Source organism: Urocampus carinirostris, chromosome 4 (assembly GCF_059441175.1).
Source record: "Urocampus carinirostris isolate Australia breed hairy pipefish chromosome 4, RoL_Ucar_1.0, whole genome shotgun sequence".
NCBI classification, from domain to species: domain Eukaryota; kingdom Metazoa; phylum Chordata; class Actinopteri; order Syngnathiformes; family Syngnathidae; genus Urocampus; species Urocampus carinirostris.
The window spans coordinates 13458341-13472990 of NC_142352.1; the positions used below are offsets into that span (position 1 = coordinate 13458341).

Below are 14650 nucleotides of genomic sequence, written 5' to 3' on the forward strand. Positions count from 1 at the left end.
TGCTTTGTTGATTGCTGCTATGTGTCATGGTCGCCTTGGCGACCGGTCTGCCCCGCCCCCTGGGCCCAGCTGAAGCAGTTCAACTAATCGAGTGTCTGCTATTTAAGGCTGGATTGTGGGCTTTGCGGGTGCAGGCTCATTACATATACACACTCCCGGTCTGTTATGCCTTGTCCTGTTTTAGTTTAAAACATTGTCCGTTCTGTTATGCCTTGTTCTGTTTAGTTGAGTTGGAAGAATCAACTGTTTGTTTTGTCATGTCCCAGAGTTTTGGACAACTTTTATTTTGGTGAATAAAACTTTTGGATCGTTACGCAATTGAGTTCTCCCTTCCTGCCTCCTGCCTCCGTTCTGGTCCGATCACTCCTTCCACTCGACTCCGCCTCGTGACACTATGACAGGATGGCGGTTCCTCTTTGATGGTTTACAGGAGGTAATTTAATACATGTCAACCTCAGCCAATTGCCCTTATTAATGATTGCAATTCCTTTATTAAGTGATAATATACCTTACAAACACAATACGACACTTGTTTATTCACAGTAAGACTTGGAAGGACAAACATTTCTCCCAATTTCTTCTCCACGATCAAAAATTTTTCTACGGTGTACACAATTAAAAATGTTCAATAAAGTATATGTTGTAATGCGCAACCTGTTAGTAGAAGGAATTTCGGGTGTTTCAGCTCAGTTCCCAGCTCTTCAGATTATTTTGTGGTTTTAACCAATAAACTACCAATAATAATGTAACATTATGCATGAAATGAATTAATAAAAATGTATTATGTATTACATTATGATAGCCTTTATTATTTTACTCTACAATGTACACAAAATCCCCGAAAAACAAGATTACACAACAAAATAAATATTTTAAATATTAACTCTTCAGCGCTATATAAAAAAAGAAAACTTAAATACAAGAACTTTTAACTATTCACGATTTAACTTCTAGCCAAAGACTGAGACAACACAGAACCTCTGAAAAACATGCAAATATATGAATAGAATTGTGTTTCACAAAAAACAAAATATAATTAGTCTCTACTGAATATTGGCATTTGGGAATACCAAGTGCTTAGCTTTGAGAGACAGATTCAGAATCTTCTGTCAGTGATAGACAATGCAAATTGTTTTGGAATTATTACTTTAAATAAAATTAGTCCAAATTAGGATCATTTTCCTGCTTTGGCTATTTTTTATTCCTTTCCTTCTTTTTGTCCTCCATATTGCATTCTTTCTCTAGCCCCGTTCCAGTGTGTTCATTCAATGTGCTGCTGCAGCATGAGCCCCCGCCCCCACCGGGCACCTCCCTTCTCTGATCAGCGAAAAAAATTAACAACAGAAGCAACAGAAACATTAAAAAGCTTATTGACCAATCAACCAATTAACAAAAAGCGGGCGGGAAACACTGAATTAACTGTAGATTGACAGATATGGAGCACAAATACATGTTGGTGATTGCGATCATTCCCCCTTGTATTTTAAGTAAAATACTGATTAAACCGAAAAATAGATGCTTTCCCCCTATTATTGTCATTACACATTTCTGGGAAATTTTAGATTTTTAAGGACAGTAGAATGCATAGTGAAAAACGGGAGTGGGAGGGAAATACCGTATTTTCCGCACTATAAGGCGCACCTAAAAGTCTTAATTTTTTTCAAAAGCTGACCATGCGCCTTATAACACAGTGCGCCTTATATATGGCTCAATATTAAATTCGCAAGGTCTCGCAACTTACTCAACAGCCGCCGACTCGATTTTACCCCAAACGTGGAGTAGTCCGCGGTGTATGCTGGGATTTATATACCGGCGTTTCATTGGCTAACCAATGTGTCAATCATCATTTGAATCGATCACTATTGGCTGAAGTTATTCGGAGCCTCGGATTGGCTAGATGGCCAAAACAAACCCTGCAATTGGCCGAGTTTAGCAATGGCGTAGCAAGCTTAGCAAGCTTGCTAAAGTACACCATAAAGAAACATGTTTTATTAGTCTGTATTTGTAAATATTCTACTCTCCTGGATTTACTTCACTCACGGTTGTAAGAAGACCATGATTGCGTATTTTATTGAACGTGAGAACTTAGGTGAGTTATGCGGCTTTATATTTTCCCGGTATCTTGTTTTAGAACGATCTTGATGTTGCTGTGATGAGTTGAGTGAATTCAACTCAATTCTAAGTGTTTATTGTCATATGCACAGTAAAGTTGTGAGCGAAAAATAAAATAGAAACGTAGAAATGTTTGGCATTTCTTGAATCCCAAGACTTCAACCTTCCGAATGATATTTGAAATGACGCATTTAAGTGACATCGTACGGACACCGCATCCGCACGTGTCTACGACACGTATTTGCTTCTTTGCAAGCTTTGGGAATGTTAAGGGGGTAATCAGTTTGACTGAATCATCTGACTGTTTTGTCGACGTTCCCATTGTAGCGCCTTATAATCCGGTGCGCCTTATCTATGGAAGATATAGGACCAAAATCTATTTTTTGGGGGTGCTCCCTATAACCCGGTGCGCCCTATAGTGCGGAAAATAAGGTAATGATAATGGTTGTTTGGTAGTCGGCACAGTCGAATGCACCAAATGAGTAGCACTTGCATATTTGCAAAAGTAAAATAATGATGGTGAGTTATACTCCGCTGTGCATAGCATAGTACCAGTCAATCTTCTTAGGGGAAAACAGCCTTAATGTCACGCGCAAAGTACATGTAAACATTAGCTAAAGTATGGCTGTCAGCTAAAAAAACTTAGCAGATAGGGACACAAGGACTTTTGGCCTCAACCAAAAATTCACCTTTGCTTATTTCTGGGTGGACATATTGTCCTATTTACAGGTCAGAATGACAAGCCTTGGTGGATTAAACCGAGGAAACAAACACATACTAATCTACCAAATACATACCTGTCAACCTGTACGTTTTTGCCGTACAAAGTACGTTTATTATGCATTTTAAGACGTGTACGACGTACAAGAAAATCTGTACGGAAAAACGCAAATTTGTCAATAATGGGTACCATCCGGTGATACACAAGTTCGCCGCGGTAGCCTCTATCTCGGTATCGCTGTTTTTTTTGCAATCGAAGCGAGCGGTTTGATGCTACTGTGCGCATGTGTCTGCCGCCTGGGGATTTCCCATCATGCATCATTCTGATCACACGTGAACAAAGCGAAAGCAGAGCAGTAGGCCTACATTACAACATAGTTTTGAATTTTCTTTGGATACAATCATCAAGTCGCAATGGCCGGACCTGAATTAAAATGCCTTAAGTCATTCTAAACTGAAAACAACAGGCGGGGTTGATTGAGTAAATTTGAAATAGGAGCCCATCCCAGCCATCTCCGGGCAGTGGGCAGGGAACACCCTGAACTAGTTGCCAGCCAAACGCAGGGCACAGGGGGACAGACAACTCACTCGCTCAGTCACACCTAGGAACAATTTGGACCGGCCAATTTACCTGAAATGCATGTCTTTGGAATGTGGGAGGAAACCAGAGTGCCCGGAGGAAACCCACGCAAGCACGGGGAGAACATACAAACTCCGCACAGTAAGGCCGGTAGCTGGATTTGAACCCACGCAGGAGGTTCCCACGACCTCAGAACTGTGCCGCACATGCGCTAACCACTGCGCCGCCGTGCTACGAATAATTATGTTGTATGAAAGAAGTTAAGAAAATAAGGAAGTATAAAAGAAGAAAATGAAAAAAGACAGGTTTGTGGTTATCCCTTTAATCAGTATATTACCAACAATAATTTAATGCAGAAAATGAATTAATCATTTGAATAAGAAAATGTAATATTCTACTTAATTATATTTGCATGTATTTTTTCCTTCTACAGTGAACGTCCAAACTACTTCATTTTTGAACTTTTTATATAATAAACCTCATTCATTTCGAGCAACTCAGTATCTCACAACAACATGTTAATTAACTATATGATATAACGAAACACATGTACAATATAACATGTTAAACTACATAAACAAACACGTTTGAAAAAAATAATATGGTGTAAGATTATTTTGTCTTTTGTAAGTGAAAATACGACAGTTTGTAAGGGCATGGAGCCCTGGAGGTTGACAGGTATGCAAATAATACTTTAAAGATAACTCGGTTACCTTGGAGGAACAGCAGCAATGTTGGGTGAAGACTTCCTAATGTGATTATAATGGAGCCTAATCTGTATCAACCAGCATCCCTTGGAAACAGCTGCAGTCCTCACACACATCATGGCTTCATCGACTATTTACTTTCTATTTAAACTCTTGTAGCTTGTGTTTCGTAAAGATAAGACTATGTCATCTCTGTCTTCCACACAACTTTCTATATTAACGATTGAATGTACTTGTTGAGGTAAACACAGCCTAAATAAAGGTCTACTTTTACTACTATGACAGTGGTTGGCAAACTACAGTCAAGCTTTTTCATTCGGCCCACCAAACAAAAACAGTCAAAATATAATAAAAACATATACGGTATAATAGTGAATAAAGTACTTCTAAAAAAAAAAAAGGCCCCATTTTCCCTTTGTGGGTCCACAACAGAAATACTACAAAATTACTACAAAAATCAAATATCAAATTTAGGGCATAAAAACAGGGACCTAATGTATTTTCAGTTTTTTTTCTGAAAAGAAATAAAGATCAAATAAATGCTACAAAAACACTACTTCAATAATACTATAAAACAAAAATACTAATACAGAAATATTACAAAAGAAGGACTACAAAAGTAGAACTATAATGATGTTAAAAAAATACAAAAATACGACATAATTTCCAGTACAGAAATACTTCAGAAATACCACAAATCTACTACTACGGAAATACTTAAAAATATCTTCACCAAAGTACTACAAAATACTTTCCGGTTATACAATAGTAGTACAGAAATATTATGACAAAAATACTACAAAATTACTACTACAGTAACAGAACTACATACATACTTCAATGATTCTACTCTGGAAACACTACAAAAATACTACAGAAATATTACAAAAATAATACTTTGGAAAAACTATAATATTACTACTGCAGAAATACTACAGAAATATTTTAAAATACAAGTACAGACGCTGCCCTACTTACAAACGAGATTCTGGACGATTGTTCGTAAGTTGAATTTGTTCATAAGTAGCTTCAGTGCTATATTTTGTATGTTTAAGGTTTATATAAGTATGTTTGAGGCTTGTATAAATAACCTGTATTGTTTTGTACTAAAATAATAATATTTCATAAAATAATATGCTCTTTAAAGAGAAATAAAGTCAAGTGTAACCTAGTTTTGGAAGATAAGCTTCAACAGGTCCTCCTCCGTGTTAGATAGTGGCCGAAAAAAAGCGATCCAACCATTTTCTCAACCGCATCAAGCTTTCTTATTCCACTTTCGTTTTGAAAGAAACGGCTCGCCTCTTCTTTACACCAACCATAATTCTTTACACATTAACTGGGAAGAGGAAGCTGGATTTCTTCTTCGGGGTGGATGCTGCGTGGCCTCTGACAGCGCCACAGGCCGGTAGCGGCAGAAAGAAGCACTCCAGTACTGTCCTGTACTTAATATACAAAATCTAACTTATATCAATGTTTGGATTGTTTTTCGTATTTACCGATTTTCGTTAGTCGAATGGTTGTAAGTAGTGAAGCGTCTGTACAGTTATACTACGAAACTGAGTATCAAATGTGCTTAAAATGATCTAATCTATTATTTTTCTTTATTTGTGACCATCTTCAAACCAGTTTGATTAAACTAATCTATCCAAAAACAATTATAAAGAAGCATACCAGTTAGATATCTGCATGTAGGTTTATTCATTAATAAAAAATACATTCCAAAAACATGCATTTCAGGTGAATTGGCCTGTCCAAATTGTCCCTAGGTGTGAATGAGTGAGCGAGTTGTCTGTCCCCGTGTGCCCTGCGATTGGCTGGCTTCAGGGTGTCCCCTGCCCACTGCCCGGAGATGGCTGGGGTGGGCTCCAGCCCCCCCGCAACCCTAATGAGGATAAGCGGTACGCCTAATGAGATCAGATGAGATATTCTCTATGATCAGCCCCTTTCAAATAGTTGCCCACCACTGCTTTATGAGTTATCTTTTTTGCTATTAAGCTGTACTGTATTGATCTTCTTTGTTTTATGTTGCATTGCGGAGGTTAGGGGAGGGTGATATTGTAAAAAACGAAATCATTTCTCTTTAAAAAACAAAACAAAACTCACAACCTTAATTTTCTCACATTTTTTAACAACCTTGTTTGTGCTAATAACTCACTGTTTTCTATCATTTTAAACTTAAGGGGGGAAACAGAGCCAACTACGCCCTCTACCAGTGTCTGAAATAATGTCTGCCCGGACGCCCGGGGCGTGCTTTTTTTACACCGGGCGTACAACTTACAAAACGTCTCCGCCCTGGTGGCCGACAACTTTTTCAAGAAAAAAAAAATATATATATTTTTTCAGATCAAACGTTTGCTATATTCTGATTTTGAAATCTTCGGTCGGTTTGGAAATTTAGGAATTACGGTTCGTTTGGCAATTCGCATACTCGGCAGCCCATCAGAAGCCTGCATCGAATAACTTTCCCGAGCGTCTTTAGGTCGTGCATTTGCATATCATTTTCCAAAGTAGATGCACGGAGAACACAAGAAAAATGGTAAACTGTTTAAGAATCAAGCCAAAACCTCAGCCTCTGAAGAAAGATTAAAAACAAGCTAACAAAATTTACGACGCTACAAAACGTAAACGTACATTAAAAGTATCGTGGAAGAGGAGTTCACGTGGCAACGCAAATATTGCATGAATGAAGATGAGTAAATTCGGGTACATACTTTTGGCAGATGGAAAACATCGGTGTCATACACATGCAATGAATGGTAAAAGTAGATTTATCATAAATTCAATTTTAAAGTGTTCTTCTGTTATATACTCTTATTATCAAACCTTAAGACTTTGCAACAATGTTTTATTTTGCGACTAGTCGTCTTATTTTGTTTCAAGTTGTGAAAAATGGGGCAGGCAACTTTATGGCTGGGCAGGCAACTTTTCAGAGTTGTCTGGCCTGCTGTCAACTAACTTTTTCTCATGAGTTTCAGACACTGCCTCTACCCAGATTTTGAATTGAATAGTGCAAACATATAAATTTGTATTAAACATGCATGGAGTTTAACTATAACCGCCAAATTGCATGAAAGCACAATATTTCTGCTCACTTTACTGGAGCACACAATACATTCAATCCACCAAGAGGAACTCTTTTGCCGACATCTCACGTGCTATAATTTAGTGCTTGGATTTTTTACTCCACGGTCACCGTTACTTCTGACTCAGAGGAAGTTCAATCTGTTCCTAAAATGTATTAATTCTCCTGTGTTTTTCAAGTATTACACAATGGCAAGCTGTGTTTTTTCATGGGTGACGCATGACATCTCCTTTCTAAATATATAAATGTAAAAAATTCTTGAGTAAGTCAATGTTGTAGTTGTTAAGCGGCCGTTATAGCATGATGCCAAAATCAACACAACAGTAAAACCTTCAAACTCAAATGTAAAAGTCATAATTTTCTGACGTTATTTGGTGAATTTGTAAAAACTGTTAGGATCAGGCTGTCACGGTTGCCATGGCGCCCAATTGGCCCCGCCCGTGTTGCGCCAGCTGCGGCTCATTGACAGATTGGCTTTCCGTCTATTTAAGCTCAGTGATCTCACTCTTCGTTTGTCAGTCCGTCAACGAACCTCTGCCCCGCAAGACGTGGGTTTTGACTCGGTCCTGTTTCCTGTTGGTATTTCCTGTCCGGTATTGTTCCCGTTTATTTTTGTCCAGTTTAATATCAGTTTCCAGTATTGTTCCCGTCTATTTTTTTCCTGTTTATTATTCTCTCCAGTTTTTGTTCCCGTCTATTTTGTCCTGTTTAATGTAGATATCCTGTTTCTTTATCAATCCTGTCTGTCCCTTCCTGTCCGGTATCGACCCCATCTGTCCGATATCTACTCGGGCAATCAGTATCGATCTTGTTGGCTCTGGCTTCCTATCATTTAATGCTAGACTGCTGCCTAATGTGCATGACTCCCCATTTCCCATAAAATAAAAGACTTGTATGAGAAACGTCACGCGTTTGGGTCCTTATCCTGTTCCGGTTCATGACACAGGCATATTTAGATATTAATATGATTTGAAAACACTACTTTCACATCTGATTAGTTTAAATAACTTAGAAGTGTACCCACATGATGAAATGGAATGTAAAATATACTTGAGAAATTTGCTGCAGGGTATTCAGTTTAGTCTCATTTTAATTCACCAGTTTCTGGTAGACATAGTTTGATAAAGATTCTCTTCATTATCTTTTAGTTAATCTAAGCCAGTGGCCTGGTACCTTTTTGACTCAAAGAGCCATGGAAGCACAATTCAACGAAACTGCCAAACTCGTTCTCTAGACAAAAGCTAATTCTTCTGCGCATTTATTTATTCTTCTGCAGTTGTTTTCTATGTTTATTTTTATTATTTACGTGTTTCCCCAAGTTGGGAGCACACTGGCAGGGTATGGTTCAATGGCTGAAATTCCTGAGGCCATCTGCTGCCATCTCTATCAGTGTGCATAAGCCTCTCTCAAGTCCCTTTCTTCACATGGTTAGTCTGAGCCTTTCCATAATCATATTTTATTTCTTTTACTATTTATTTTGTGGTATTTTATGGTATTTGTGTACACTTAATGTTTTCATACAGCACTTTGAATGGTATTTTATTCCATGAAAAGTGATTTTCAAATACATTTGATTTCACTGTGTGAGGTTTGATGATTTAAACAAATCTATGAAATGATAATACCAGGGCCCATATCACATATCAATATAAATATACCACTTAAAATCTGTCTCCATCCCATCGTTACTTAAGATTCGTTGAGGCTCATTTTGACTGTCATTTTTGTTGTAAATAATGGTTTCAAAACAACGTGCGGGCAGAGTTCTTTTAAAAAATTGTCACAAAATACTGCAAATGAGAAGGATACGGATGTATTTAGGGAAGTGCGCTCTGTGTGCAGATATCAGCCCACCCCTACCACCCAACTAATCAATTGCTCTGGGTGCTTAGCTGGGGTTTTTGGGTGTATTCAGTTTGTTCTGTGGGTTTTTATCATAACATGTTTCAACAGGAAATATGTATTGTCTACTTTGTTTTTATATACAGGTTTCTATAGAGTTGTACAGCCAAAGCCGGGTCTGTTAGTGTAACACCGTGACTGTAAACTAGTTTAAACTTTGCCCTGCATATTGTGTACTGAACCACATGTTCAATTTTCACTTTGGCTTTGCGTACAATAAAACTTTGAAAAATAATACAAACGTTTGTTTTCTCTGAGCCAGATGTATTCAGAAAAAGAGCCATACCTTGCTTGTGAGCCATACTCTATGGACATTCCCAACCCCTGATCTAAGCTTACCTGAGAGAAGAGGGGTCTTATCACTGTTGCATTTTAAAAAATATACTCTTGTTTATTTCCTTCCCCCTGACAGCACAAGACTACTTTCTAATTCTTATATCTGCTCCCTTAAGATGGTCCTGCTGTGCTGACCGCATTCAGGATTAACCTGCACCAAGGTATGGGTAGATGCGAGGCTTATTGTGATGCCTGTCTGGCCGTTCTTTCATTAATTTCCTCCCCTCGTCTCATTACATGTACACGTCCCCATGACGCCAAGCTGTTGAGCGCAAATTTGCTTCTGTTGGGCTGTTAGCGCCGTGCTGGGATTCGTGCTAATCACACCCAGTGTCTTTGCCTGTTTGCTGTTTCAGCATCCATGTTGGCCCTAAAGTGCAGGTTGTGCACTGTGATGTAATCATGGCTAGCGTGTCTCATTTTCACCAGTGCATGTACAAGGGCTGTTACTGGCATGCAAACATGAATAATGAAGCAATATGAGTAAGTAAGCCATCAGCAAATTTGTTAGTGTTTACGCTAACAAATGCTGTCACGCTCCCTTGAATGATCTTTTTCTCTGTTCACAGCGTTTGTCGATCAGCTGACCATGGTAAATGTATTTATTCCATGCTGAAAGAAACGGAAGTAATGCGACCTAAATACAGTCCTGGGATTGAAGGTGCTTTATTGTAATGCTCTTAGAACACAAATCTAGACTTTTAGCAAAGTGTTTAACAGTTGACAAAGTTTATCAGTTTTTTGAAAAAGTACAAATATTTCATGAAACTGTCTATACCATGTATCTGAATCAACAATTATATAATATGCACTGGTGGGCCATCAAGGCCTGCAAAGGATTTGGTTCTAGCATAAAAGTATCTGAATGGTGTAATGTAATTATATTTTGTCCATGAATATATATTATTCAATACTTCCAAATTGTCTGTCAGCTTCCTTTCTTTGCTTTCCCCCTGGTTGTGCTGCTACCAGACGTGTGCTTTCTTATTTAAGCAATTAACCACACATCACATCACCTACATTACTTATTGCCAATCTGATTGGAGGCCTTCAGAATTGTTTGTGAAGGCCTTCTATATCATTACATACCTGTCAATAATACTGTTGGTTAAGCCAGTCAGATGGAAAGAAAACATCAGCAAGGAGGCGGTCATGCACCAAAGTTATAAAAATATTAAATTATCATAGCATTAATTTTAAAGTCAACAACACAGAATCCCTGGAAAAAAACATGCATATTGACCAATAACAAGTGAAAAAAGCGTCTCGAAAGGAACAGGCTCTAGTCTGTTAGAGAGCTGTCTGCTATTGTTCACTTCCAAGAGCCAGCCCAGAGAGGCGATTCATTCGCGAACGTCACATCACCAAAAGACAATACTGGAGCACTAGGTGTGAAATGCTCAGCCCGATAAAATGCTTAATGACAATTAAATTGAAAATCCGCGAAGGAGTGGACCAGCGATAACTGAAGCACGAATTAAATTCTCTTTACTCTGGTGTTCATTTTCCAATTGCAGTAATTGTAAATGGTTTGCATTTATATAGCACTTTTCAAGTCACTTAAAACCTCCCAAAGCGCTTTACCCATTCATACACACTCACACACCGATAGCAGAGTCAGCCATGCAAGGCAACTGCTTACTTATTGTGGATTAGGGACTCATATAACACGGAGGAGCTGGAAAATCGAACCTGCGATCTCTTGATCCCAAGACGAGCGCTTTACCTCCTGAGCTACTGTCGTCTCCAGTAGAACTAGTCGTAAAGAAAGTCGCAAGCAAGCAATAATTGGGGCTAGCTTTTATTTTTTCTGTGTTTTGGAAGGACCAAAAACTGTGAAGCAGCAGGGTATTGAGTTCCACTTGGTGCAGAGGTATTGCATTTCCTGCCCGGAGTCGGCAGGCATACAAATGAAACTTTAATCAGGTTATCTTTTCCTTTATCTATTTTATCAGGTAAAGGGAGAACGAGCACTATATTTCTTCACCACCAGTAAATGCCCGTGGGCATGCTAAATGGGTTGTGTCGGCTATGTGTCTTTTGTCAGAGGCATCCCTTTGAAAATGCTGTCTTAGTTCTGGTGCACAGCATTTGTTTGGCCCTTAAATAAAGCACTACAATGTATTGGCAAGACTGATAAATTAATTAACCCTACAGGGTACAAGATAAGATGCTATTTTAGAAATACAAATCAAAGGTGCCCTTTGCGCTGATAAGTAGCAAAAAGTTACTCTCAGCTTGAAGAAGGTTGGTGACCCCTAGTTTAACCATACTTCCAATGAATAACCTGGTAATAACATAGTAGTAACAAGGTAATATTTTATGCATACCTAAAATAGCTTGATGAGCTATTTTAGGTATGCATATCAAACAGGGTGCCTTTTGTGGTAATTAGTAACAAAACATAGCTCACAGCTTAAAAATGGTTGGAGACCCCTGGTCTACTGAATAAATTCAAAAGGGAAATGTGCATTAAACTAAAAAAAAGGCCAGTATATATATAGGTTCAGCGTTTTATGTTTCAACTAGACATAAATAGATATGAGTAAAATAATAAATAAATAATGAACGGTTTTTCTTATGGTTTTTTTCAGAGCACTTTGGGAACAGCAAGCAGTTTCATACTGACTGATGTTTGATTTTATGGTGGCTTGCATTGGGTTGTAATTGTTTATCATCACAGATGACAGCTTTACTTCCATGGTCTTTTCTCCCACCATCTGCAATTGGTCCATGAAACGCCATAGGACAAAGCCATCCTTCCTGTAGCCCAGGGATGTCAAACTCAATTGCACAAGGGGCCAAAATTCATAACACACTTAAGGTCGCGGGCCAACCAGGATACACATTTATTGAACACACTTAAACTGAATGTTTTTGGAACATAAATATGAATAAAAACAGACAAGAATATTACATTTAAACCTTAAATCACTAGTACAGTATTTATTATTTTGCTGTAAATAAAAATATCTTGTTAATTTATACAACTTAGAACTTAACTTAAACAACTTAACATAAAAATAACATTCAAATTCCTTTGCTCCTATGTCAATGTATATATTAAAAAAAACTTAAATATCCCAAAAGATTTTGCTCTCCTCAATATATCTCCTGTCAAAAGTAGAAATATGAAAATGCTACACAAATTATTTTGTAAAAACGTCACAACATTCTGAGAACAGGGAGCGTCATGTGCTTCCCTTTGGCGCAGACGGAGTAGGGCGAGAGATGGGAGGGAGTGCTTGCACTTTTTGCATAGCTCCACCCATCCCTCCCACTCACCCAATCACATAACTTTAAGTTCTCTTCCGGTGTTTTGACGTATTTGCAATTTGTTCCGTGGATTCATCAAAAAGTATCTGAACACTGAACATAGATTATATAGTAAGCTTTTATATAAAGGATTCTTTAGCGTTGTACAGCCAAAACGAGGTTTTTTTGTGTGACACCTTGACTGTAAATCGTAGTGAAAACGTGCCCTATGTATTCTGAAAAGTATTGATTTGGTTTGGCTTTGCGTGTATCTGAACAGGATTAATGGCTCAAGTTTTGAACGAGATGGAGAAAATTTGCATGCAATCAAATTTGTCACTGAGCCACAGGTACTAATAGAAAGAGCCATATATGGCTCGCGAGCCATAGGTCCCCGGCCCCTAGTATATATAGTATAAGTCATATGTGAAGGAATAGGTACAGTGACTAAAACGTCAGAATATGATGTCCAGGGATGAGACGGCGTTGTTCATATTGACGGCCCATTAATAAAAATAATGTAAAATGGTCTTGCGGGCCGGATATGATTACATGGCGGGCCGGACGTGGCCCGCGGGCCGGGAGTTTGACACATGTGCTCTAGCAGGTACATTTTCCTCCTGTCAGCAGGGGAACTGATGTTCCCCAAAAGCCTGAGAAATTACTTACTGCGCTACCTACTAAGTCATATAATGGGGGGGTGTTGTGCGTTATCTGCATCGGTGCAGTGTTTGAACGTTTGTGGACCAATCTTGTTTTTTGTTACAGTGACTCAATGATGAGGTTTACAATGGAAGTTGAGAGTTGTTGTGAGAGTTCTTGGAAGTCTATGTAAACGGCGTCATATTGATAGTCTGACTGGCGATAACAAATCTAGATTCAGGTACATCACATCTGACATTTAGATTTGCATGTATACATGTATGTCAGATTATGAGGGTTTTCGCGCTGCTGGTAAACATGAAAACCAGTACTATCTGTTTCAAGTGAGGGAGAAAACCCATACTCCCCAAAAAGGCCTCGAGAGACGTGGGTGCTTCCATACGCTGCTGTATATGCCCAAGACACACAGCAAGAAGGGATGCCCCTACAACCCAGGTGGTTAAGGGATCTGCGAAAAGGAAAATATGACTTCTTAGTTGTATCATTTTGTGAAATCATTGTAGAACAAGCATTTTCAATATGAATGCTTGAGGGACAAATTTCGCATTCCGTGAGGATGGTGTGTTGAAAGCAATTCAAGGTACTTATCTCAAAGTCCCTTTGTGCGGAACTGGGTATTATAAAATGATATTAATATGCAACATCGTTATTAAAATAATTTCAAAGTGGCTATTAAACATGAACTTTTTTATGAAAATATAATTATAAACCAATGGGGTGGATGAATTTCACACCCAGGCCTCTTGATGGCCTATAGTGATTTGATGTTGGCGAACGAACCAGCTCTATGAGCCGTCTCATGGGAGTGAACGACAGAATTCGGCTCCCCACCAATCAAGAGCCGGTCCCTTCAAGGCTATTTTTTTCTCTTGTGATTGGTCAATATTTGTAATTAATATTTTGTTGTAATTTTCAAAATTACTTTTTATGAAAAAGTTTAGTTTTCATTAGTTAAAATGCTTTTGTAAAATAATAGATTTTCGACTTTTGTGCATAACCGCCCCATAGCTGATGTTTTCTTACACTGCTAAAAGTTCTTGGTGTCGCCAACTCGAAACCTGATTGGCTAAAGCAGCAGCGTTATCGACACTCATGCTATGCTACAAGGGCCTTGACAATTGTTGTTAAAGGTCTCAGGGCAGATTTCTGAGCCTGGCAACAAGTAATGGCTGAAATGTTATTGGATAAATGCTTAGATATGAAAGCACACATGGGTGGCACGGCAGATGGAGGTGGTTAGCGTGCGGCCCCAAGATGCGCAGGTTCAGGGTTCAAATCCAGCTACCGCATCTT

The 14650-nt window shown here is 38.5% G+C and overlaps 1 protein-coding gene across 4 annotated transcripts in view; it reads left to right on the forward strand.

The window, feature by feature from the left end:
* The window catches only part of ano5b (anoctamin 5b), a 67655-nt gene that overhangs the window by 11061 nt on the left and 41944 nt on the right, over nt 1–14650 (forward strand). The window contains exons 1-2 of one of the 4 annotated variants that reach the window (XM_088333698.1): nt 9554–9600; nt 10009–10100. The exons of 1 other annotated variant lie outside the window; for it this stretch is intronic. In XM_088333698.1, coding sequence (XP_088189824.1) covers nt 10049–10100 — 52 coding nt within the window. In that variant the 5' untranslated portion in view covers nt 9554–9600; nt 10009–10048. Of the gene's footprint in view, nt 1–9553; nt 9601–9753; nt 9923–10008; nt 10101–14650 lie in introns of those variants that run through there. 2 more of the 4 variants (XM_088333695.1, XM_088333694.1) reach the window with 2 other exon arrangements.